A 25,631-nucleotide genomic window follows, 5' to 3' on the forward strand; every position below is an offset into this window, starting at 1 on the left:
GCAAGCGTGCAAATGAAGGCAAGCCCTCAGAGGCGAAGTCCAATAAGAACCTCTCAATCAATTGCTGCATATAGCCCTGAAAAATTGAATGCTTCAAATAAGAGGAGTTGAAACGTAAAGGGAGCCTATCCAGCAACTGCATAAAAGGTGCAATGGATTGTGCCCGCATCTCCAGCTGAAGGGGGAAATGATCCGACAATGCATACTACTGCAAGACCTTCATTTCCAGCATCTCGGGAAGAAAATCGTCCCCCTGTATGATATACATTCTGTCCAGCCGTGACCAAGTAGTTGCATATTGTGCGGAATGAAAAGTAAACCCTGAAAAAGAAGGGTGAAGCCACGACCAAAGATCCTGCTTAAGTACGTGCAAAGCAAAGGAATTCCACACCCGGCTTTCCGGCGCATCCATGACCGAATGCCCTGAAGTGGACTGAGAAGAGTGAACACACATATTGAAATCTCCCATCAAAAACCCCCGTCGGCCAAGGGACATGGAGGCCTGCAAAGTGGACCACAGATCCCGTCAGGATGCGGGATCATTCGGAGCATAGAGGCCCAATAGCCATAAAATCTCTCCTTCAAATACGACTTCGATAACCAGAAAGCGGCCCTGCACATCATTTTTAATAAGGACAGGCTGATATTTCTCGTGGACAATCATCAGCACGCTTGAATAGTGCGTAGCATGGGTGCCTGCATAAAATAGACGGAATCCATGACAATCCACAACTTTTCCTGCTTGACCGTGACTTTTGTGCTCAACTGCACACAATACATCCCACTGGTTCTCATGCAAGACGGTCCACATGGCATGTTGCTTATGGCGAGAGCAAATGCCTCGCACATTCCACGTGGCTATCTTCCTATATCTTCAAAAAAGGAAGTCAGGAACGAGGCGCCTATTGCCTCGATTTCACCTTTTCCGCGAGAGCATCCAGGACGCCCTCATCTAGAAAATCAGCCAGTACTGCAAACGAATTCTGGCGACCTGCTTTAGAGGTAGAAGGGAAATCCACCGCCTTGGGAGTGGGGCGGGGATAACGCCAATCCCAGGGCGTAATCACATTACCTTTGGTATCAAATGCAAGCTTAGCAGGAGGGCCTTTGGGGCCGTCGGTATAGACTTTCCTTGGCGACTGAGTACAGGGGGCAGACGGGGCCGTGGTACGCGCAGCCTGCTGTGAAGTGAACATTTCTTTTTTGCGCGTATACGTGCGGACGGAATCCTGGGCAGCAGTAGGCCCAGGATCCGCCAGGCCTGCATCCAACTTTTTACCTTTTTTTGGACGTGCCTCAATCCAGTCAGTGCGACGGGAATCCAAACCCAGGACTTGTTGTTTGCCTTTATCCATGACATGCGGTGACTGAAGGGCTTCCTGGGGCGGGGTATCAAGGACCATGTCATCCTTGGGCAGCACCACCTGCGCATCCTCCGAAGACGGTTGCCTTTCAGGGCATTCAGCCATGAAATGCCCCAATTTACCACATGAAAAGCAGTGTCCCGCAAAGTTGCCCCATTTCAAGCGAAAATGCAGAGGATGCATGCCTGAACAATTGAGGCGAAGCCACGCGGGCCTTTTCCTAGCCGTGTCCCATAACATGCATAAACGGTTGCGGTTCATTGCCCTGAGGCTTGGGGGAACCAGCACTGTTCCCACAACCACCATCGCATCCTTCAACATTGGCCAATAGACCGCCGGACAATTTTCCACTTCCACCCACACCGGGCATTCTCGTTGAAGCAGACGCTGGAAGTCGGCCATGGGGCGCCATGGTACCACATGGACCAAGCGGCGATCAAAGAATAGTGGCAACTTGGACAGGAGCTCAGCTCGATGCGTTTCCGATTTCAACAGCACCTCATAAAAGCCGGGAGGTCCAAGGAAGATCTCCTCAACACAGTCCCCTTGCAATAAATGGTGCATCCACTGGCGAATATGCGATAGCACTGGGATCCCGCCAGTGAAGAAAAGTATAACTGCACGATCATAAAATACCGAGAAGGATCGCAAGACTGATTTGGGGTCCACCATGGCTTCCAGCACATCATCCGTTCCCGCTTCAGAAAAAGATTCATTATTATGCTGGACATAATCGCCAAGCAGAGTATTGGCAAAGTCTAGCAAATGCTCCCAGTCAATTTCCTGCGAATCCACAAGATCAGAGGCCACTTGCGCATAGGAACGTTCCTGAGGACCCATTGGCTCATCAGAAGTATGCTTGGAGCGTTTGCCAGCAGGCGGCAGTTCAACACCCGGCAGTTCAGAACCCGGAGGCAGCTCCTCTGTGCATGGCACCATATCCTCTGGCTCCTCTGCATCAGAATCAGGGCCAAGGGCTGCCACCGTCCTATCGAGAAAATCCATATCCAGGCCAGCCATAGTGCTGTCTTCTCGCTCTCTCTCTCTCTCTCTCTCTCTCTCTCTCTCTCTCTCTCTCTCTCTCTCTCTCTCTCTCTCTCTTTCTTTTCTATACAGCAGCGCTGTCCAAGGGCGGATTCCACAAGCACAGCCGATGAAACTTGAACTTTACCTATCAGCCTCAGTTGTGGCCTGTCCCAAGAACGCGTGTGGCAGGGCGGAACCCTAACAGTGCAGGGGCCTGAGGGTGGAACACAGGGCTGGCAGTCGACGGCCGAGTAGGATAGTCGAGGGCGCAGGGCAAGGGCCTCGCCAGCAGAAACCCTAAGACGCAGGGCGAACGGGCGAAACGCAGGTGCAGAGCCCGCAGCTCAGGCGGGCGAAAGCAGGGCGAGGGACGGAGTCGATGGGCGTACAGGCAGCAGGGGGGGAGGGCTCAGCCGCAGGCGACAGGCCTGCGGGCGACGACGGCGTCAGAGGCCGTCAACAGGCCTGCGGGCGACGACGGCATCTGAGGCAGGCGACGGGCGACGGCCAGACGGCGGCTTCAAACGGCTACGAGCAAGCATGGACGATGGGGCACCAAGCGACCTGCATGTCCTCCTCTCTCTCTCTCTCTCTCTCTCTAAGCTTGCACCAGGCTAGAATGACCCCCCCTCTCTCTCCGAGCCTCGAAAACGTTTTTCCCACTTGCATGGGCATGTTTTGTCAAGTGGCAACCTTCTAACTTTATTTTTCAGAATTATTCAACTTATTATATTAATTTTCGTAATATTAATCTCGAAGATTAATTTAATAATTATTTTAGTATCTAGAAACATAATTTCACTATCCAATAATTAAATTAGCTAGACAAATTTGTCTCCCAAGTATCCTTGAGTAGTTATTGACCTTTAGACCAACATTAATTTATTAGTTAATGCCTAGTCTCTAATATCACCATTGATATTAGTGCCCAATAAATTGGTGTAGACCCAAATTTGACACCAGGTACGACCTAGTACCTATCAAGCATAACTTTTTGCAACTTTTGTCTTTGGCACCAATTGATATCTTGAGGTCCTAAGCTCTCCACATGATAAACTAATTAACTTGCACCTCACATGTGCAGGTCACCTTTGCACATTTAATTAACTTTTAATCAAATGCTAAGGAAAGCATTAAAATTTCGCATCCTCATGACACTAGACCTATCTAGCAGCAACTCTCTAAAAGGAATAGGTTTTGTACTCACTACAAGCGCTTGGGTCATGTAGACGAGAAGTATTGTAAAAGGCTCAAGGTCTTCCACCTAATTCCACTTCATAGCAGACCACAATTGCACCCACAAGCGGTACTACCCTGGGCAGCCAAGAGGGATTCCTCTTCCAACATCTCCACCCACAGCTCTTGTTTCTCTTGCTATCCACCCTCAATGGCACACCGTTGGACATGTGGCATATGGATAATCCCTCCACTTGTACCTTTCAAGATAGGTGAAGGTATGGGTGATTAGTATATTGTACCACGCACATTAGATTTCACACCACAAGATCATCTAGCTACTCTTGCAATGGCACCTAATGTAGCCACAGTTAGATCAATTTCTTCCCCTTAGCATGATTTGCCTTGGTTGAGACATATTGATAGATGTGCTTAATGGTGGCAACACCCCTAGGCTAGCACCTTTTAGGTCCCTTAGCATACACTAGGCTAGTATATCCTCACGCTACTCTAGCATTCACTTTTACTCTCAGCTCATTGGGCTAATTGAGTCAGACCCAATGGCTAATTTGTATTTAGGCTGCGTTAGGCTTTCATTTATCTTCTGCTACACACATTCATTTACTTGGTTAACTCACAACATTTTTAATCTTGCACTACATCTTATTTTTACATTAGCTTTACATTATTTTTCTTTCCTTAGCACCAAATCATCTCGATATGAACCACTGATACGCTAGTTCTCGTCTTCTCTAGTACTTCCATGCTAGGTTTTGTATTTTAGTTAAAGATTAACATCGCAGATTAACATTGGTTCTCACTGGGTGGCAGAAGACATGTCCTGCTAGCCGTTCCCTTTGTGGTTTCATCTTTCTTTGAGCCTAGTTCTTTTATTGGCATGGAGACTTTTATTGTTGAGGCAGATCTTCATGCATCTCTTATTCCTACCACAATGGTAGCTTACCCCTACCACTTCTAGCCATGATACTTCTTCTTTATCCTCCTTCACATGGTTCTCAGCAACCACGCAAAGATTGATATTAGGCTCCTCCTTCGACATCAATATCCATGGTTGAGAGGGGATTCCTATCTTTCACGTACCTATAACTTTTGACCTTCTTGTCCTGGACATCAGCATCCTTCCCTATTGTACTTACCCTTTGCATTGCATGATCATCATCTTTGTAAAAGAGCCCCCACAAGGATGTGCATTACACATTGAACTGCAGTTTTTATCAGACGTGTATGATTGCTAATGTACATCTATGAAAAACATATGAAATGTGGTGTATAATATCCTATTTCAAACTTGACTACTTTTGGGGAAAAAATGACTGGAAAAAGACAAAAACTTGATGATTTTATTAAAAAAAGGTGTATCCTGCCTGTAGACAGCATCGTATGCCAGCCAATTGCCATCACATACACCTTTTATTTAAAAAAAGGTGTATCCTGCCTGTAGACAGCATCACATGCCAGTCAATTGCCATCAATGCTTTAATTGTGTCTTGATTCAAATGACTGGAAATCTGAATCTGAATTTTCTTTGGCTGATCAATGTTGTGTCTTGACCATTGAATGCCTTAAACTGATGACTATTTTGTAGAATCTAAAGTTATTGAAACAATGAAATTCTAGTTTTCATTCATCTTGTTAGCTTAGCGACTCAATTTGGTATAAAATACTAGATTTAGATACATTTTTCTTGGATTTTAAAATCAAAATTAGGGCAACATATGTTCCAGCCCCAAGCCATGAATCATACTCCAATTGTACTTTCATAGAGACTCAATTTGGTATAAAATACTAGATTTAGATACATTTTTCTTGGATTTTAAAATCAAAATTAGGGCAACATATGTTTCAGCCCCAAGGCATGAATCATACTCCAATTGTACTTTCATACCCATCTGCATATGACATATGATTGCCGTATACCTTCTAGATACTATGGGCTTTCAATATAAAAGTGGCTCCCTACTACTAAAAGAGATGGCACAAGCTACCATATTATCATTCAACTCCAGATACTCAAATGAAGATGCCTAGCACCTAGAAAGCTTCTCATTAAAAGGATCATTCAGAGGCCTCTTTCTGAAGGCCATCAAACTACATGTTTATTCTATGGTCTCAACAGAAACCAAATCAAAACATGATATCATTGTGAGCATCAAGGAAAGTAGAGGCTCTCTCAGGCATCAGCTTCATTATAAAATTAGAATACTTTGCATAGGAGTGAAATAAAACTTGCCCTTGATATCTCTTCTTCCTCCAAGTATGCAGTTTTCTTTTGAGCAAGAAGGTCTGCATCTTTGAACTGGAAAAGTAAAAGAGATGAAACTACAGAACCATTAGTATACAAAGCAGGAAATTTTGCATGCCTAATGTCATGACTATACATGTACATGTACTCACTCTTAGAATCTTTTCACGCTCGCAAAGTGGACCAAGGCCGTTCAAGAGTTTCTGTACTAAATAATTGTTGGACTTAGCTTGCTTGAAAAATGAATGTTTCAGAAGCCTTTCGGCAGTTGGTCTTTTGCTTGGATCCTTTTGAAGGCACAATGCTAGCATTTCCTTGAATGCCTAGATTCAACCAAAGATCCATAAAACAAAATAACCTCAAGCCCACATCAAGAATTGCTGTCAAAACTCTCAATGCATTTTATATTCTGTTACTGACTACCTCTGCAAACTTATGTGGCTTATTTTATATGTTCCTTAAATCACCTTTGTAAAACGCTTGTCCCTTTCATGGTCTAAGCCAGGAGGAGGACTCTGAATGGTCATTAGCAGCACCTGGATATCAGCACATAGAAATTAGTAGGTGACAGTGCTCAATGGTTTTCAACATTATAATAAGATGAGATAGAAGAAGGTACTTGGGAAGGTAAACCTTCATTGGAGGAAACTTTGAGAAAGGTGCATGCCCATGAGCCAACTCAAGAGCCGTTATTCCAAATGACCAAATATCAGCTCTGACAAAAAGAACATAGCATTATAGAGCACAGCCTGTCATTGTGTTCACAGTTGGAAACAGTACCTCCAACATGAACACTACCAAAATAGTCATTGTAATCCATACACACCTATAATCATAGCCACATTTCTGTTCCATAACTTCAGGAGCCATCCTGTCAAGGCCCAGAAATGTATGAATAGAAATCAGATGCATGAGCAAAGCAAAATGATTACTTACTACTTGGAGCATTAAATTGTCCTGTTTAAGCAAGCATCCGAACAAATAAATAGAAAGCTTTGTGAGCCTTGAAAAGGTAATGCTATTATAGTGCCGGAACGAACCAACATGGAGTGCCTGTAAATGTTTTCCTTGATCGCTGTCTATCTCCATGGAACAGATAAGCTGACACCCCCCAGTCTCCAAGTTTTACATAACCATTTGCATCAATAAGCACATTGCCAGCCTGGAAATCCATGTAAAACAGTCATCTTTAACAAGATTAAGAGAGAACACAGCAGGAAATTGACAATAAGCTAATGACCAGCGGCACAACTCTTGTTTACTCAGGCAACTAGATTGAATTATTCCTACAAAAGCCATACAATAAGAAATAGCACAGTACTTTACAAATGGTCGCCAAATTTTCAATGTCAGATGCAATCTGCAGGTCAATAGCTTGATAATCTCAACATCATGTGATGACATTGGTGAGAACCTACTATATCTCACAAATACCCTCTCAGAGAAGGTTCCACAATAATGAACAAAGAGCCCTCACAATATATGGTACATTAGAGCTGAAGACAATTCAACCTAAACATTAATTTTTTTGCCAATAGGCAGCTCACATGGAAACAACTTAACTAAGGAAATTCAAGTTGGGATAATGAAATAAAATGTCTAAGAGTGCCACTTTACAGAGAGTTCTAGGGACTGTTGAGTAGTACACATCTCAGCTGAAGAGAGATGCAGGCTGCAGCCTATGACCAAAAGTTGAAAATGGTGCACCTTTTCTATATAATAATTATTCAAATTTGTAGGTCAGTTTTAGGTAGTGCTACAGATCTCTTCTCCTATGAGTTGACTCTTTCTGCTACATAATTTTTTGCATTTTCATGTTACCTTTAGGTGGTGCTAGAAACCCATTCTCCTCTAACTTGTCTCTAGCACAGCTTTTCCTACGTAAAATTTCAAATCTTTGTGCTATATTCAGGTAGTGCTACAGCTCCTTGTGAAGATATGCTAGGGTTTGCACTAAGGAAACATAGCATGTATGACCAAGACTAAAACACAAAGACTTAGACAGTGACAAGCAAAACTCAAACCCTAAATGCAAAATGCAAATGCAAAACTCAAAACTCAAACACAAAGACAAACATAGAGAGAAGAAACTCTGAAGTGAATGAATGTTGTAAATGAATGTAAGAGTATATAGAATGCCCGACGGTAGAACAATGGAGAGTCGGAGAGTGACATCCACTAAAGACAGATCCCAAGTGTTGTGACCACTATAGTGTTTGAGTGCAGAAGACCAAGAAAAAAAAACACCAAACGTTGATCACTGGGCAATCCAAAGACAGAGGCAAGAGCAGGGATGATGCCAGGAGCAGAGGGTGGCAGTAGGAAGCTATAAACACAGTGATAGAGCTGCTTGCAAAGGGGCAACATGCCAAACACAAGCTCCAAAAGGTCACGTGGAGGAGTGAAGGGCTGCCACCTAATGCTTGGGATTGTAGAGTCCAAACGCAAGTAGCAGGAGGGGCTAGCAGTGACCCGAATGCTGAGTGCAGCCAAGTGTGGGGCACTAGACAGTGGGTAGTAGCAATGGATGAAGAGGGCAGGCATTCGAGGAGTTGTGGAAGAAGTAGCAGCAATCGCGAAGGGTAGATTGCCACGTGGGTGAAGGTTGATGGCTGAAATTTGCACAAGAGGAATGAGATTGAGTAGTGGGCAACCTATCTATTTATAGATGTTAAAAGGGTGGCCCAAAAAATTAGGGTTTTGGGGGATCACTGAAACTCTCTTGAACTCCATGCCAGTTTTGCGTTTTTCATTAATTAAACATGTTTTGGGGCTGTTTTAAGATGCTAATCAACTATAAAGAGTGTTTTAGCTCAACACCCCCTCTGAGGCCCAAAGTTAAGCCTAAAAGGTGTTGGGTATTTCACTCACGCCTAACTTACGCCTACCCTCACATAAGAGTGTCGGCGATCAGCAAGACACTGGGGCACTTTTTACTCTCGGTAGGAGAGGTTTTTTCCCCCAGACTTATGGTATTATTTCGTATGTGCTTATGACACACACTTACATGCACTTATCGTGTTCGGGTGTGAACATCCCCTACAACCCTAAGGTTTAAGGGTTGTACCTTGTACTTTCAGCTTACACTCTTACACTCTTTCACTCTATTGCATTGGGTGTCGTGCTTCACTCTCACACTGTCTATTGATTTCTGTGCTGAGCTTCGATCTTGCCTTTCTCACATTTGGTATTAGAGCAGCATCGGCTCTGTTTAGCTAAAGCTCAGGTTCTCCTCAGCTCCACTCAACCTTTGGGAGCTTCTGGCTCTGTTCAACTCTGGCCCGTCAGATTCGCCACGACCTCAAGCAGCTCGACTTGCTTCTTGCACCACATGCCAGATTGCCTCCTGTCCTCCCCTGTGCTGCTGCACACCACGTCAGCTGGCTTGTCAGTCACAGTCTGAAGCGTCAGATGTCATGCCCGTCAGTCGCCAGCGCCGCCTATCTGTCACGTCTCCTGTGCCGCCTGTCAACAGCCTTGCCAACTACGACGCCACTGCAGACCGGTCCTCTGCCGCTCGCCACTGTGCCAGCTCACCACAGCTCTAATGTCCACCGGCTCGCTTGCAACATCCAGTCCAACCGTCCTCACGTTAGCCACGTTACCCGCCTGTCGTCAGCAATACCACGTTATCACTAAGGTATTTTTTAGAAAATTATCATTTTATTCCAAAATAAATTTCTAGAAGAGGGGGGTCATACGCAACAGGCACAACATTCGAGATACATGTCTAGGACAAATTGGATGCAAATTTCTCGACACATTCATAAATTTTTTTAGGGATTTTATGTTTTTTTAGGACATTGGCACATGTATTGCAGTTAAAGTCATTCATAGACTGTTTTGAACAAATCTGGGGTAAGAAATTTTGTGGATTTTGCTGATACAGTGTTTTTGAATACCGATTGCACCTTGGATTGCCCGCATTAAAGATAGTTTTGATAGAGTGCATCTCTATATACTAATTGCACAAAGTTATTTCTTGCAATTTTTGGAAAATTTCATATTTCCAGTTGGATCCTGCTTCAACATTGGTCTTTTGCCTCTTTTGGTAATTGATTATTATGGCAAATCATGGAGAAGATGTCTTCACCTATGTATCCAAGGAGGACAGATTGGATGGAAATAACTATTCACTTTGGTCCTTCATGATTAAGAATGTACTTGTGGCGAAAAATCTTTGGGATTATGTCACTAGAGAAGAAGCTAGACGTGGAGTTGTGGCTCCAGCTACTCCTCCTCTAGGAGGACGTGCACAACGGGCACCTCAACCTGCTCCACTTTGTTGGGAATAAAGGGCCATCATGCCTTTTATATGTGTACGGGTGTGAATACACCCTTAGCACATTGTACTTGCATATATATATATATATATATATATATAAACCTAAAGTGGTACACTCGTCATTGTACCAAAAACGTACTCACACTCTACACTGTTTGCTTTCGCTCTCTCTATCTCTCATTGCGCATATGACAATTTGCCTCAATCTTAGTGCCTAATCGATTCCTACAAACTGGTATCAAAGGTGCGGTTGAGGCATTTTTGTACTTCTCAAAGTTCGTGCAGGTCAACAGGTCACGTCTCTGCCAAGCGACAGTTCCAGGGTGCAAGGGCAAGACAAAAACGTCATCTCTAGACAGAGGACAGGTCGTTTCGTGATCTGGCAAGCAGGTGTGAACCAGGCGACAGCTTTCAGGCTCACGGCAGGATAGCGACTAGCAGGAGTCGAGTTGATGACACGCACCACGGTGGAACAGGGTAGTGGGCAGCAGCCCTCGCGTGGCAGGCTGCAATTGACCTGTGACAAGTGCCAGGACCAGTGGGGCAAGCGCGTGACGGTGATGGGACCAGTGGGGCGAGAACGCGATGGGGAGGACGAGGGACAGGCCTGATGGGTAAACGGACTCTTTATCCAAAATCTTTTTTTCAAAAAAAATCTTTTTTCAAACTCCTTCCTCTAGCTGACGTTCGCGCATGCAAGCACAAAACATCAAATTTGTGCAATTTTGGCCCAAAAAGTCGAGGCTTCACCAGACCGAGCACTATCGTGAAAAATTGAGGCATCTGCGTCAGAATTGCAGACATTGTGCGCATTATAATTGGGGTTTCGCCAAAATTGTTGAAATTTTTCTCGTTCGAGTGAAATTTCTGAACATTTGACCCATAAAATTTGGGGCTTTTCACAGATTTGAGGATTGTGAAGCAAGACAAACAAATTTGTCTCAGAAATTGCAGGAATTTGTGACATTTTGTCCCCAAGATTTGGGGCTTTTAATATACATGCACAAATTGGGCTGAAATCAACCCAATTTCTCGACATTGAGGCACATTGGACCCTGTGCAATCTGGGGCTTTTGCAATTTGGGCAAAATTTGGGCAGCATTTGGTCATTTTATGTACATGTAGGTTGAATTCCGTGCAATTTGGACATCAACACTTGGTAAAATTTGGGGGTTTTGCTGAAATTGCTTTATTTTAGAAAAATTGGACAGTCCTATGCATGACAGAGGAAATGCAGATGTGTGTTTGACGCTTTTGAGCACAAAATTTTGGGGCTTTTGACCGTTCGTGGCAAATTTTATGCCCGTGGGTACATGTACAACAGAAATTGCAGCTGAAATTTTGGGATTTCTCATGTAATGTGATGCACATGCCCTTGGAACACCTGTAATCAGTTGGATAATGCTGTAGCACTTGGTTTGGTGCTTCTGAAAACTTAATTACGAATCTGAAATCTGTACTTCTGTGTGGTCATTTAATGCTAATTGGTACTTGTTTGTACCTTGGTCACTTGGGTGACAGTTTGGGCCTGCATTTGCTGGTTTTTTTTATCACATTTGGGCTGAAAATCATGGCTAGCAGCAATGACAGCAGTAATTTGATACACATAAAGAAGCTTGAAGGCGCACATGATTTTGCAATGTGACAAAAACAGTGCTGCAATATCATGTTACAAAAGAAGCAGGCAAAGCCGATCAAAACCAAAGGGGCAAAGCCTGCGAACATAGATCTGGATGATTGGGATGAGTTGAATGAGCTTGCACGCTCAACCATAGAGCTATTGATTTCTGATGCCTTGCTCTTCAACATTGAAGGTTTGGATTCTGCATATGCTATATGGACTAGACTGGAAGAACTGTATGCACAGAAGAGTGTTGCAAGCAAAGTGTATTGGCTGAAAAAGCTTATGGATTTGCGTATGAAAGAAGGTACAGCAATGTCTACTCGCTTGAGTGAGTTTAACTCCATTTCCAGCCAGCTGGTTGCCTTGAAGTTCATGATTGATGAGGAATTTAAGGCAACTTTCTTGCTTTGCACTCTACCAGAGAGTTGGGATACATTCAGGACTGCTATGAGCAATTCTAATGTGATCCTTTTGTATGGTGATGTAGAGAGTGCTCTACTTATTGAAGAGATGAATCGGCACAACAATGCATCCAGTAAGTCTTCCAGTGCTTTACATACTAGAGGCAAATCACAGCAAAAGGGCAAATATGATGGCAAGGGACGCTATAAATCACGTGGTAAAGATGTTGAATGCCATCATTGTGGCAAGAAGAGTCACTTTAAACGTGACTGCTACAAATGGAAGAAAGAGAAAGGAAAAGGCAAGAAGACAGATGGTAGCAAGAAAGAGAAGAAGGACAGTCAGCCTAAGAAGAGCAGTGTAAAAATTCAAGAGGTGAATGTAGTTACTCATGACAACGATAGTGGGAGTGATGTACTCTTTGTCTCTTCACATTTTGGTACACATGCTTTACTTGCAGATATAGATGATGGCATGCATACCTTGATTCTTGATTCAAGTGCTTCCTTTCATATCACCCTCATCGTGAGTGGTTTTCCGCCTATACAGGGGGTCGACATGGTGTTGTCGATCCTGGGGACAACTATGCATGTGAGGCAATGTGCAGTTATAGTTTCAACATGGCTTTGTCTTTACACTTCAGCATGTGCCTCAGTTGAAGAAGAGCTTGATTAGCCCACGGCAACTAGATGATGATGGTTTTCATACCACCTTTGGTGATGGAAAGTGAAAGATCTGTAAGGGATCTAGAGTTATTGTGAGAGTTTGTAAGAGTGATACTTTGTATCCACTTCATGTATCTAGTGTGCATGACCATGTTGTTGCCGTGACCAAGAAGCCAAGCATTTCTTTGTGGCATGACTGGTTGGGACACATGAGTCAAATACGAATGAAAGTGCTTTCTCGTTTGGGTTACTTGCCTTGTCTTCGTTATGCTGATTTTGAAGATTGTGATCGTTGCATTTATGACAAACATGCACAGACGTCACGTAAAAAATCTTTCTTTGAAATCTTCTCCTCTAGAGTTAGTACATTCGGATGTATGTCAAATGCTAGGATTATCTTTAGGGAGAGAGAAATATTTTGTCACCTTTGTCGATGATACTGTTAGCAATCATGTTTGTCATGCCTTGTCATCTCCTGCCTGTGAGCCTTAGTCTGAGTCAGACGAGGACTTTAGGAGCTCTGACTTGTCTATCACTTGTTTTGACGAAGGAGGTAGCTCATTCTAGAGCACTCAGTTTATTGCATTTTAGTGCATTTTCTCCTCCAGTCGGGATTTTATGTGCATTTCCCGGGGCAGTTTCTGCATTCTTCAGCCTGCCTCACCTGCCGGACATTGTCCACCCTTTCCGGGATTTTTCTGAGCATTCTGGCATTTTTACCAGCATTAAATGCTGGTCGGACATATTTATGGCCTCAAATTTCAGGTCGGCCAGTTTTTGGGTTTTTTGGCTATTTATAGCCATTTCCCACTTGGCAGTCAATTGTATTATCATCTTCCCTCCTTCTTTGGCAGGTGCACACTCCGACTCCGTCATCTTCCTCCGTCTTCGGTGCTGCCATCATCATCAGCCTGATCTGGTGCCCTCACTGACGCTTCGGGCTGCGTGCAGGGACTGATCAGTCCATTTCAGTGTATTCAGCATTCATTTCAGTCAGTGCAGATTTTCTTCCTTCATTCCCTACTTTCTCTCTCTCCTCCTCTGTGTTCGTGTTCTTCTTCCGTTGCGCACTCTCACATGGTATCATCGCCTGACTGAGAGCACGGAGGACCTAACCTTGTGGAGAGATACCTCACCCCTCTTCTGCTGCTGTCCCCTCATCTCCAACTGCCCACGCGGCCCCTCCAGGTGGCCATTCTTCTTGCGTTTGCTGCAGACGACTTCTCTAAAGGCTGCCACGTCATCACACGACCCCTCCTGCTTGCATTTACCATCAGGTGGCTCCTCCTTCAGCTGGGCGACACATCATCAGGCTGCGTTTTCCTGATCTGGTGATCGTTTCCACTCCTGGCGGCTCATCTCCTGCTGGCGACCCACTCCCAGGCTGCGTTTTGGTACTGGCAGCTTCTGTTCTGGTGATCTTCATCAGATACCCTTGCGTTTTGCAGCTCTAGGTGTTTGTAGGCTATCACAGCCTGCATTTTGGTGGTTGGTGACCGGACTGTTGGTCATTATTCGGCATCGGCAAAGTTTTCTTTGGTGTTTGGTGTTTTGCAGATTGGAAGATGTCTTTTCATCAGTTTACAGGCTTTGATAACTCAGATGACGAGCTTTTGTCTCGACACTCATCTGAACGGAGGCGTGATTTCTATCACGAGGACCGTCGTCCGGAGTCTATTCCTCTTTCCCGTCCCCCTTCTATTCATGTATCTCAGCGATCCCCTTCCAGTGGGCCGACGATGCAGCCTTTGGTACCCCCTGTACAAGTACCCGTACTTCCTCAGCTGCCCAAAGAGGACCGGTTGGATGGCTCCAACTTTTCTCTATGGTCCTACAAGGTGGAGTGTATCTTGGACTCCTTCGATCTTTGGGAGCTTGTTTCTGTTCCTATTCTCCGGCCTAAGGTGGATCCCGCAGATGGGACATCTATGGATCGTGCAGCCTTATGGGATCGGCTTAATTCTAGAGCCAGATCTTTCCTCTTTCTGAGTTTGCAGGATTCTGTCCTTGTTCATGTTCACAGGTTGAAGACTGCAGCAGACGTGTGGAGAAAGCTCGTGTCTCTCTATCAACAGAAGACGTTTGCCCACCGGATATCTCTCGAAAAGAAGTTGCGGATGCTCGCTATTGATAATAGTCCTTCCATGAAGGACCACATCAACAGATTACAAGATATGAGGGATGAGCGTCAGACGATATCTTCTGAAGACATGGCTATGATTCTTTTGACTCAGCTGCCATCGCCTTGGTTTGATGTCTTCTACACCAGCATTCTTACATCGAGGACCCGTGAGAAGCTTCTATGGGAGGAGCTATTACCGCTTGTCTTGGAGCATGACGAGCGACTCAGAGAGGTCAGTGCTAGTGGATCCGACTCCACTAGAGCCTTTGTTGCAGGTTCGGGAGGACAGAAGAAGAAGAAGACGAAGTCAAAGGCTAAGAAGAAGGACAGTTCTTCAGGCTCTGACTCAGATTCAGAGAGACCGAAGTGCCCACACTGTGGGAAAGGGACACATCCCGAGGAGAAATGCTGGAAGAAGTACCCTCACCTTCCTCCGGGAGCGAAGGATGGATCTACATCGAAGCCTTCTTCTACCTCTACACCAGCTGTTACCCATGAGTCAGTGTTCCTTCATATCCATGCTTTGAAGGAGGATCCTTCTTCCGTGGCTGCAGTGTCTTCTGCGTAGCCTTGGTTAGTGGACAGTGGTGCTTCGAGTCATATGACTCCCCGAGGTGATTTGTTACAGGATCTCCATCCATCAGAGGGTTCAGTCACTGTTGGTGACATTTTATCGGTGCCTATTAGTGGTGTTGGCACATTGCCTTTGTTTACCGACCGACCTTCGAGCTCCTTTTCCCAGGCCCTACATGTTTCGGATTTGGGCCTTCCCCTCCTCTCAGTTTATGGCCTTACGAGGCTTGGCACACAAGTGATCTTCACCGAGCATGCCGTTGTTATTGAGGATTCTTTTATAGGAGTTGTCTTATCTACAGGTTGGCAGGAGAGCGGGCTTTACAGGCTCCATTCCCCTTCTTTGATGCAGGGTCCTCCGAGGCAGTCTATTGCTACACCCGTTCCCGCTTGTGCACCTTCTATTCCACAGGTTCCTTCCCATCCCCCACCTTCTCCTCCGGTGGTTCCCTTGTACCTCCCATCCCAATTAGCGGGGGACGATCTCGGTGATGCGGCTGTGGATTCCCTGGCCCCTAGTGTTTTAGAGGGGGCTTCCCAGGATCGCGAGGAGTTTCTTTAGCAGCAGTCTACATCGACGGACTTCATCGACCTTGGCATTCCTCTTGCCACCCCAAGATCCGTTTCTCCCTTGGCCTTCTGCCACATCCAGGATCTGAGAGGAGCTGTTAGCAATCATGTTTGTCATGCCTTGTCATCTCCTGCCTGTGAGCCTCAGTCTGAGTCAGACGAGGACTTTAGGAGCTCTGACTTGTCTATCACTTGTTTTGACGAAGGAGGTAGCTCATTCTAGAGCACTCAGTTTATTGCATTTTAGTGCATTTTCTCCTCCAGTCGGGATTTTATGTGCATTTCCCAGGGCAGTTTCTGCATTCTTCAGCCTGCCTCACCTGCCGGACATTGTCCACCCTTTCCGGGATTTTTTTGAGCATTCTGGCATTTTTACCAGCATTAAATGCTGGTCGGACATATTTATGGCCTCAAATTTCAGGTCGGCTATTTTTTGGGTTTTTTGGCTATTTATAGCCATTTCCCACTTGGCAGTCAGTTGTATTATCATCTTCCCTCCTTCTTTGGCAGGTGCACACTCCGACTCCGTCATCTTCCTCCGTCTTCGGTGCTGCCATCATCATCAGCCTGATCTGGTGCCCTCACTGACGCTTCGGGCTGCGTGCAGGGACTGATCAGTCCATTTCAGTATATTCAGCATTCATTTCAGTCAGTGCAGATTTTCTTCCTTCATTCCCTGCTTTCTCTCTCTCCTCCTCTGTGTTCGTGTTCTTCTTCTGTTGCGCACTCTCACAGATGCTGCATAGAAAGAATGGGTTTACCCTATTCCTAGCAAGGATGAAGTACTTCATAAGTTTAAAAATTTATTGGCATTGGCTGAAAATCAAACAGATAAGACACTTAAGTGCATAGTTACCAGGAACGGGGAACAGGAACGAGAACGGGACCCCCTGGAACGGGGGAAACGCCTAAAGCGAGGGAACGGGAACGGAGGGAACGGTATATATATATATAGAGAGAGAGAGAGAGCGAGAGAGAGAGAGAGAGAGTCAACATTTACGAAAAAAAAAAGAGAGAGAGTCAACACTCGTCTTAGAATCTAGAGAGACAGATCATATCAACCATAAATTATAATTCATGAAATTAGACTCTAGAGACATAATAATCAAGTTTCAACTTTCAACAATAATAAAGATTCAAAGCATTGTAACCAGCAATGGATTGTCGCATTCATAATTCAACATTGTAATCAACAATGTTGCATAAGTCCAACTGGCAACAAGTGTGCATTGCAAAAACACAAAATATGCACTAAACAGTAAACTTTAAAGCCTAAATAGTAAAGATCCAAGTTACAAGAGCTCCAATTTCCAAGTCAATACTCTAAGTTCCAAAAGGCTAGCTACTAAGTGCTCTGATTCATGGAAGATGGCTCCATTGTGCCTGAATGCTCATCCTGCTGAACAACATCCTGCCCATCATCATCATCGTCATCTTTTTCCCAACATATAAAAGAATCAGCCTTTGCAACTGATGTACGAGCTAGCAAGCGAAGATTGGAGCTCACATAAACTAGGTCATTCGTCTTCATTGTACCAAGACGATTTCTCTTCTTTGAGTAAATGTGATTGAATGAGCTCCATAGTTGCTCTAAACAAGAAGAGCTAATTGTTTGGCTATGAATACGAATAGCCAAACTCTGCAACTCTGGAGCTTCTGCCCCGTAGTCCTCCCACCATAAAGCAGCCCCAATATTTGTCATGTCCTCTAGTGCATCCTCTGTACCAAACATCCCTAATGTTTGTCGATATACAGAGAGCTGATTTTTAATTTTGCGTTGCATTTCACGGCTAGGATAAAGCCTTGCAAGCAATGTGTTCCAAGCCTTGACCACCTCAAGGTCTCTTTCTTGCATCTTTTCTTGAAACTCAGGATCAAGCACATATGCTGCAGCATGCATAGGAGAGTCATACTCATTCCATCTGCTGATGCATAACTCCTTGATCTGCTCATACCTATCTGCATATGGTTCCAAACTCTCCAACCTCTCAATCATGCGATCCATACCTTCATAGATCTTCCCAATGCATGGATCCATGCCATCTGCAAGCCTCAACATGTGCATAATAGGATCAACCATTTGGTTGGTGCAATCAACCTCATCCCAAAAATCTCTATCAGAAACATATGCATTACATAACACAGCAGTAGCAGTGGCAGCCCCAGTCCAATTTTTATACTCATCACTAGCAAATAGCTCCCTAGCAAACCTTTGCAATAGTGCAATCGACCAAGCATAAGAAAGTTATATGCAAATCGTGTATCCGAGTATTTAAGAAGTTCTTTGTCACTTCTCTTGCGAAACTCAGCATGCAAGTACTGATGATTACATATAAATGTGATAATCTTGTTGCCTTTCGCAACAAGAGATGCAATCCATGGCAAGTCCCCAATATCCTTCAACAAGTTATTCAAGCAATGCGCCATGCATGGACTAAAGGTGATATGTGGATACATTGCCATTAAAATGTTTCCTGCTGCCCTGTTTGTAGGTTCACCATCTGCCACAAACTGCACTACATTTTCTGCCCCAACAGCCTGCACTACCTCGCACCACTCGGATGCCAATACATCTGCACTCTTTCCAGTCTCTGAAGCATCATGACTACCAATAAAGTATGCATCTCCACGAGAATATGCAACAACACCATGTATGGACCTATGGCGTGTGTCACTCCATCCATCTGCTATCAATGTCACTCCATTTCTTGCCCATTGATTGCGAATATTTGCTGTTGCAATCTCTATGGCTCCTTTCTCCTTTTGAAGCAATGTAGTCCTGATAGTTTCTGATGAAGGGGGCTTATATGTGGGTCCATACTCTACAATCTTTGTCACCATATTTAAAAAATAAGGTGACCTGGCTGATTTGAATGCAATATGGTCATGGTTAAAAAAGCGTGCCACTGCTGCATCTGTTTCCTCTTTTTTCTTTGGTTCCCATGAAGTGTGCAATGAACTCTGTTTAGCACCACGACCTGTTGCCATTGATGGTCCACGAGAAGGCTGCGTAGCCACTAATCCTGGTGGTCTTCTGCATGAAGCACCATGCCCTGCTCGTCTTGGAGTCCATGTTGTTGGATCCACTACTATATTTGGCATCCTCCTAGCATGTGAATTCCCCCATAGATGTGGCTTTGCGGTCAAGTAACTCCTGCCTTTTCTCAATTGATACATTGGTGCAAAAACACACCTCTTTCCCCTCCTCATGTAGATGGGCTCTCAATTTATCAGCCCCACTAGTGAGAGCATAAGGGCGAAGTTTGCATTTCCAAGGGCGAGCCCCTCCACCTCTCAATGGCACCCCTGCATCTACCTCATCCCACCATGACCAAGTAGTGCTTCGACTTCGTCCAGTTGCTGACGAAGTAGCTGCTTAGGATGATGAAGATCCCATAGATGTCAATGCTGCCATCTATATAAAAGTGACAAATAATCAGTAAAGTTCAATAAAATTGCAGAAATTTGCAGCTAAAATTTCAACATGTGTGTGTTAAATTTTTAGCAATGCTAAAAACGCCAGAACTTTGGTGCCACTTCAGCCTGCATTCCTTTTACTGAAAATGCCACAAATTTGCGGCATTCTAGCCTGCATTCCCTTGCTGAAAATGCCCCAAAATTTGGAATATTTTCAGCTCCATAACTTGGGGCAATGACAGACTCAAAATGCCCCAATTTTGGGGCATTCCAGCCTGCAATTCCTTGCTGAAAATGCCCCAAAATTTGGCACATTTTCAGCTCCTAATTTTGGGACAATGACTGATTTAAAATGCCCCAAATTTGGGGGCTCTTTTAGATCCCGGGATGATGGATCCCAATGCCCCAAATTTGGGGACATTGCAGCCAAATTTAAGTCCCAAATTCCAAAATCCAATCCTTGAGAAAGGCCCAAATTTTGGGGCAACTACCAACAATTGACGTCTGACCCAAAATGCCCCGAATTTGGGGGAGAATCGAGATAATGATCCTCGAGACTTCACTTGATCGCGGGGAGGAGTCACGCCAAGCAAGAGAGGCGGGCCAGGCAGGCAGGAGAGGTAGACAAGTCCCGAGAGCAGGTGGGAGTAGGGCCTAGGCAGTGGGGGCAAGCGGGGCAACCGAGATAGTCGGCGGGACAGTCGGAAGGGCAGGCGGAGCAGGCGGAGCAGGCGAAGTGGGCGGGGACAGTCCGCAGGGCAGTCGGCAAGCGGAGTGGGCGGGGGTAGTCTGCAGGCGGAGTGGGCGGGGACAGTCGGTAGGGCAGGCGGAGTGGGCGGACCAGGTACTCGGCGGGAGTGCAGCGGCGCAGGCGAGTGGGAGTAGTCGACGTAGAGCAGGCGAAACGGGCGACAGCGCGGGCAACAGACGGGCGAAACGGGCAACAGGGCGAAACGCCTACAATAAAGTTAAAACTTAAAAGTTAAAAATTAAAAAAAACTCTTGTGCTGGAACGGCCGTTCCAGACAGGGAACGGCCCTGGAACGGCCAGGGAACGGATTGGAACGGGAGGAAACGGGCCAAGAAACGGACTGGAACGTTTCGCCAGCGTTTCCTTGGCTCAAACCCCTCGGAATGCGTTAATCCGTTCCTATGTGCCAGAACGGGCGTTCCCTGTCTCTATGCTTAAGTGTCTTCACTCTGACAAAGGTGGGGAATATGTATCCAAGGCCTTTCAAGCATTTTGTGACAGCAAAGGCATAAAGAGGGAGCTCACTGCCCCTCATAATCCGCCCCCAAATGGAGTTGCAGAGTGTATGAATCGAATCATACAAGATAAGGTCCATACGATCTTGTCTCATGCTACATTACCCCATGGTTTTTGGGCAGAGGCTGTTATGACAACCGTTCACTTGATTAATCGGTCACCAAACAAGTCTTTGCGGAGGGGAGTTCCCCAAGAAGCGTGGTCGGGCAAGCCACCTTTATATGCTCATTTGAAAGTGTTTGGCTACGAAGCTTTTCTGCACATTTGTAAAGAAAAACGCAACAAACTTGAACCAAAGTCCTGTAAATGCATTTTCCTAGGATATGGTGACGAGGGTGACATGGAGTACAAATTGTGGGATCCCGAGAAAAGGAAAGTAGTACACAACAATGACGTTATCTTCCGAGAAGATCGCATGCACAAACAACCCGAAAAGACTGAGGAGGTCCGTAGGGTTGTATTCCGGGAAGAAATACCTTTTGGACAGCAAAATGTGCCTGTTGTACAGCAGCAAATACTTGCTGTAAATGAACCTGTAAATGCACGAAATGATGCTAGAAATGATCAACCAGCTACTGCCCATGAAAATGAGCCATTACATGTGGAAGAACAGCCAGGACAGCAAGCTGTTAATGCTGATTTGCAGACTGAAATGCCAGGATAGCATGCTGAAAATGGAAATTTGCAGGAACAACCAACAAACAATGACCATTAGGTTAGGAGATCGTCTAGGGCTACTAGACAACCTGACAGGTTTGTTCCTAGTGCAATTAATGTGGCTGATTATGTCATGTTGACAAACTGCGGTGAACCGTGTTGCTTCAAGGAAGCAATGGACAAACAAGACAACAAGAAATGGTATAAAGCCATGTTGTCAGAGATGGAATCTCTTGAAAAAAATGGCACTTCAGACTTGGTGCAGTTGCCTAAAGGGCAGAAAACCCTTCCATGCAAATGGGTATACAAGATGAAGGTTACTTCTAGTTCCTCACCAAAGTACAAAGCAAGATTGGTTGCAAAAGGGTACGAGCAAGAGCATGGTATTGATTTTGATGAGATTTTCTCTCTGGTAGTCAAAATGACTACATTGAGAACCATTTTGAGCTTGGTTGCAGTTGAGGATATGGAGCTCATACAGATGGATGTAAAGACTCCGTTTTACATGGTGATTTGCATGAAGATATATATATGCCTGAAGGGTTTGTTGAACAAGGGAAGAAAAAAATTGTATGTAAACTCAAAAGGAGTTTGTATGGGCTGAAACAAGCACCAAGAGAATGGTATCATAAGTTTGATACATTCATGCAGTCCCAAGGCTTTCATAGAAGTCAAGTGGATCACTGCTTGTACATCAAGAAGGCAGCAGATGGCAGCCTAATTATCTTGGTTTTGTATGTTGATGACATGTTGATTGCTCGCAGGGATACTCATGCCTTGGACTCACTGAAGCAAAGTCTTCATGGCAGCTTTGACATGAAGGATCTTGGTGATGCAAATCATATTCTTGGCATGCGAATACTCAGAGAAAGATCGAAAGGCTTACTCTATCTATCTCAGCAAGAGTATATCTCCAAAGTTTTGCAACGTTTCAATATGGAGGGGGGAAAAACCATTGGGGTTCCATTGCCTCTATATGTGAAACTTAGTGCAAAGGACAGCCCTACATCTAATGATGAGAAGACTGAAATGGCCAAGATACCATATGCTTCAGCTGTTGGCACTTTGATGTATGCTATGGTTGCTACACGTCCTGACATTTCCTTTGCACTGGGAGTGGTTAGCAGATACATGGCAACCCCTGGCAAGAAGCAATGAGATGCAGTCAAAAGGTATTATGAGATACCTCAAAGGCACAAAGGAGTTGTGCATCTGCTTTGGAAACCAAAAGGCATCTGTTGTTGGCTTTACGGATGCAGACTATGCTGGTCATGCGGACTGTAGGAAATCCACTTCTAGGTATGTGTTTACTTTCATAGGAGGAGCAATCTCTTGGATCTCCAGGCTACAAAAGTGTGTTGCATTGTCTACTACAGAGGCAGAGTATGTGGCTGCCACTGAGGCATGTAAGGAGGCTTTATGGCTTTCACGTCTAGTGGGAGAGCTTGGCATCACAGAGTTACCTGTTCTCCATTGTGATAGTCAGAGTACTATCATACTAGCACGTAATCCTGTCTTTCATGCAAAGACAAAGCACATACAAGTGAAGTACCACTTCATTAGAGATGTACTTCACAACAAGAGCATTGAGCTTGTCAAAGTGCATATAGATGATAATCCTACTGACCTTCTCACAAAGGGTCTTCTAGCAGAGCGATTTGCTCATTGCCGACAGATGATGGAAGTTGGATACATATATTTATTTCAGCTTTGTACATACCTAGACTTAGTTGATTCTTTTCTCCTCTTAAGGCACATTGCCTTTAGGTTTAGGTGGGAGGTTGTTGGGAATAAAGGGCCATCGTGCAAATATCCAAGGCACATCACACGCAAATAAAAAACAAGGGGACGCGCAAGCCAAAAAGGGCAAATGCCATTATTGCAAGAAGCCAGGTCACTACATTATTGAGTGTAAAAAGGGCATCGCCAAGGAGGAGTCAGTCATGTCTGTTTCTAATGCTCCTTCCAACAATGCATCATACCCTGTTAGAGGTATTGGGGATATCATGCTCACAGCCATTGATGGCTCTATTCTCCGCCTACACGATGCTTTTTTCGTGCCAGGCATAACGAAGAATTTGCTCTCTATTTCTTATTTAGCACGTTGTGGATTGCAGGTCACATTTGATGATGACAGATGTATGGTGAGAGACAAAGAACACATAACTTTGGTCTTGACAGACACTTTATGTCATGGGTTATACGAGTTGGATGCTCTTTCAGTTTATCAATCAGCATACTGGTATCCAGTCTTACTCCTGCTATGATATAGGCAGAGTTATGGCATGCTAGGATGGGGCATGTGAACTTAAGCAGCTTGGCTAACTTTGGAGCAGATGTTTGCAAGCAAGAATGAGACTCGCATCTCTTTGTTAAAGAAAGAGTTAGAGACATTGAAAATGGATGAAGGTGATTCTATTCAGGATCACTTGAATAAAATTCAGGACTTGCAAGAGCAACTCATGAATATTGATGAGTACTATTCGGATACACACATGATATCTACCACTTTGAACTCGTTACATCCTTCGTACTTTGCTTTTCGTACGGCCTTAAACCTCACCATGAGGATTGCCGCATAGCTAATCACTTTTCTTCAATTAGTCAGTTTGCTTCTAGAGGAGGAGCAAACACGGAGGAATAGTGGTGTGGATGCTATAGCCTCTAAGCATGCTTTTATGGCTTGATAGAAGGGCAAAGGTAGCCAAGTGAAGAATGCTCCGCAAAGCTCTGGCACTTTTGGCACATCACAAGCAAACAAAAAACAAGGGGTCATGCAAGGCAAAAAGAGCAAATGCCATTATTGCAAGAAGCCACACCACTACATCACTGAGTGCAAAAAGCGCATTGCGAAAGAGAAGAAAAAGGAATCATGAATGTTTGTTTCTGATGCTCCTTCCACTGCTACTGAGTCTGCGTCGTTTATTGCAGACAGGAACTATTGCTTTTACAGATGCAGTTATGACACTTCTTGGGCAAATCGAGCATTTAGCTCTACTAAGGATATAGGCACTTGGTTCTTTGACAGTGGTGCTTCTAAACATATTACATCTTGCAAAGATTTATTTGCTTCTGTTGGTGCAGCTCCAATTGGTAAGTTTGTACAGTGTACCAACAATGCATCATACCATGTTAGAGATATTGGGGAGATTATGCTCACAGCCATTGATGGCTCTATTCTCCACCTACACGATGCTTTTTTCGTACCAGGCATAATGAAGAATCCGCTCTCTATTTCTTCTTTGGCACGTTGTGGATTACACGTCACATTTGATGATGACAGATGCATGGTGAGAGACAAAGAACACATGACTTTGGTTTTGACAGACACTTTATGTCATGGGTTATACGAGTTGGTGCTCTTTCAGTTGATCAATCAGCATACTTGGCATCCAGTCTTACTCCTACTATGATACAGGCAGAGTTATGGCATGCTAGGATGGGGCATGTGAACTTTGGCAGCTTGATGCTCTTACAGCATACGCAGATGCTAGATGGATTACCTCTACTGGAGAGACCTCCTGAGCACTTGTGCAAAGGATGTATTTTGGAAAAAATGCATCGTTTTTCGTTTCCTCGTAATGTCGTTTTTCGAGCAACAGCCAGGTTGCAATTAGTGCATTCAAATGTATATGGACCTATGCAAACAAAGTCATTGGAAGGATGTTACTATTTTGTGACTTTTATTGATGACTTTACTCGATTTTGTTGGGTCTACTCTTTGGTCAAAAAGTCAAAAGTGTATGATGCATTCTTGGCTTTTATTGCACTTGTTGAAAACTAGTCCTCTATGCTGAATTCCTTTTTGAAGGAGAAGGTCATTGTCCATCAGTACACTACTCCTTATACTCCACAGCAGAATGGGGTTGCAGAGAGAAAGAATCAGTCACTCATGGAGATGACCATGCTGAAGGCAAAGAGCTTGCCTCACAGTTTCTAGATGGAAGCTATCATGTGTGCCTGCCATGTTTTGAACAAATACCCCACCAAAGCTTTGAAGAAAATTACACCTTTGAGGCTTGGAACAGCTGGAAACCTTTTGTTGGACACTTTCGTACCTTTGGGTGCCTTGCATATGCACATATTCCAAAGGTACTTAGGCAAAAGTTGGATAACAAGGCTATTAAATGCATTTTTATGGGATATACCAGTGAGAGCAAAGGCTACAGACTATGATCCTATTTCTAAAAAGGTGTTTATCAATAGGGCTGTACTATTTG

General features: G+C 44.5%; 1 protein-coding gene and 1 long non-coding RNA gene across 8 annotated transcripts in view; one reads left to right on the forward strand and one right to left on the reverse strand.

Annotated features, from left to right (window-relative positions):
* Nucleotides 1-25,631, reverse strand: part of LOC148014962 (serine/threonine-protein kinase BLUS1-like) — a 122,991-nt gene that overhangs the window by 53,705 nt on the left and 43,655 nt on the right. For all 7 annotated transcript variants that reach the window (XR_015688431.1, XR_015688432.1, XM_087665853.1 and 4 more), the window contains exons 3-8: nt 6,870-6,991; nt 6,656-6,700; nt 6,463-6,544; nt 6,297-6,365; nt 5,982-6,152; nt 5,818-5,883 (exon numbers count right to left, since the gene is read on the reverse strand). Coding sequence is in view for 5 of the 7 variants with exons in the window: in XM_087665853.1 (XP_087521979.1) it covers nt 5,818-5,883; nt 5,982-6,152; nt 6,297-6,365; nt 6,463-6,544; nt 6,656-6,700; nt 6,870-6,991 (555 nt within the window). In the remaining 2 variants the exon portion in view is untranslated. The remainder of the gene's footprint in view (nt 1-5,817; nt 5,884-5,981; nt 6,153-6,296; nt 6,366-6,462; nt 6,545-6,655; nt 6,701-6,869; nt 6,992-25,631) is intronic.
* The window catches only part of LOC148014963 (uncharacterized), a 108,351-nt gene that overhangs the window by 53,530 nt on the left and 29,190 nt on the right, over nt 1-25,631 (forward strand). The window lies entirely within an intron of this gene.

Source organism: Lygodium microphyllum, chromosome 24 (assembly GCF_053477565.2).
Source record: "Lygodium microphyllum isolate KBCC chromosome 24, Lygodium_microphyllum_v1.1.10, whole genome shotgun sequence".
Taxonomy (NCBI): domain Eukaryota; kingdom Viridiplantae; phylum Streptophyta; class Polypodiopsida; order Schizaeales; family Lygodiaceae; genus Lygodium; species Lygodium microphyllum.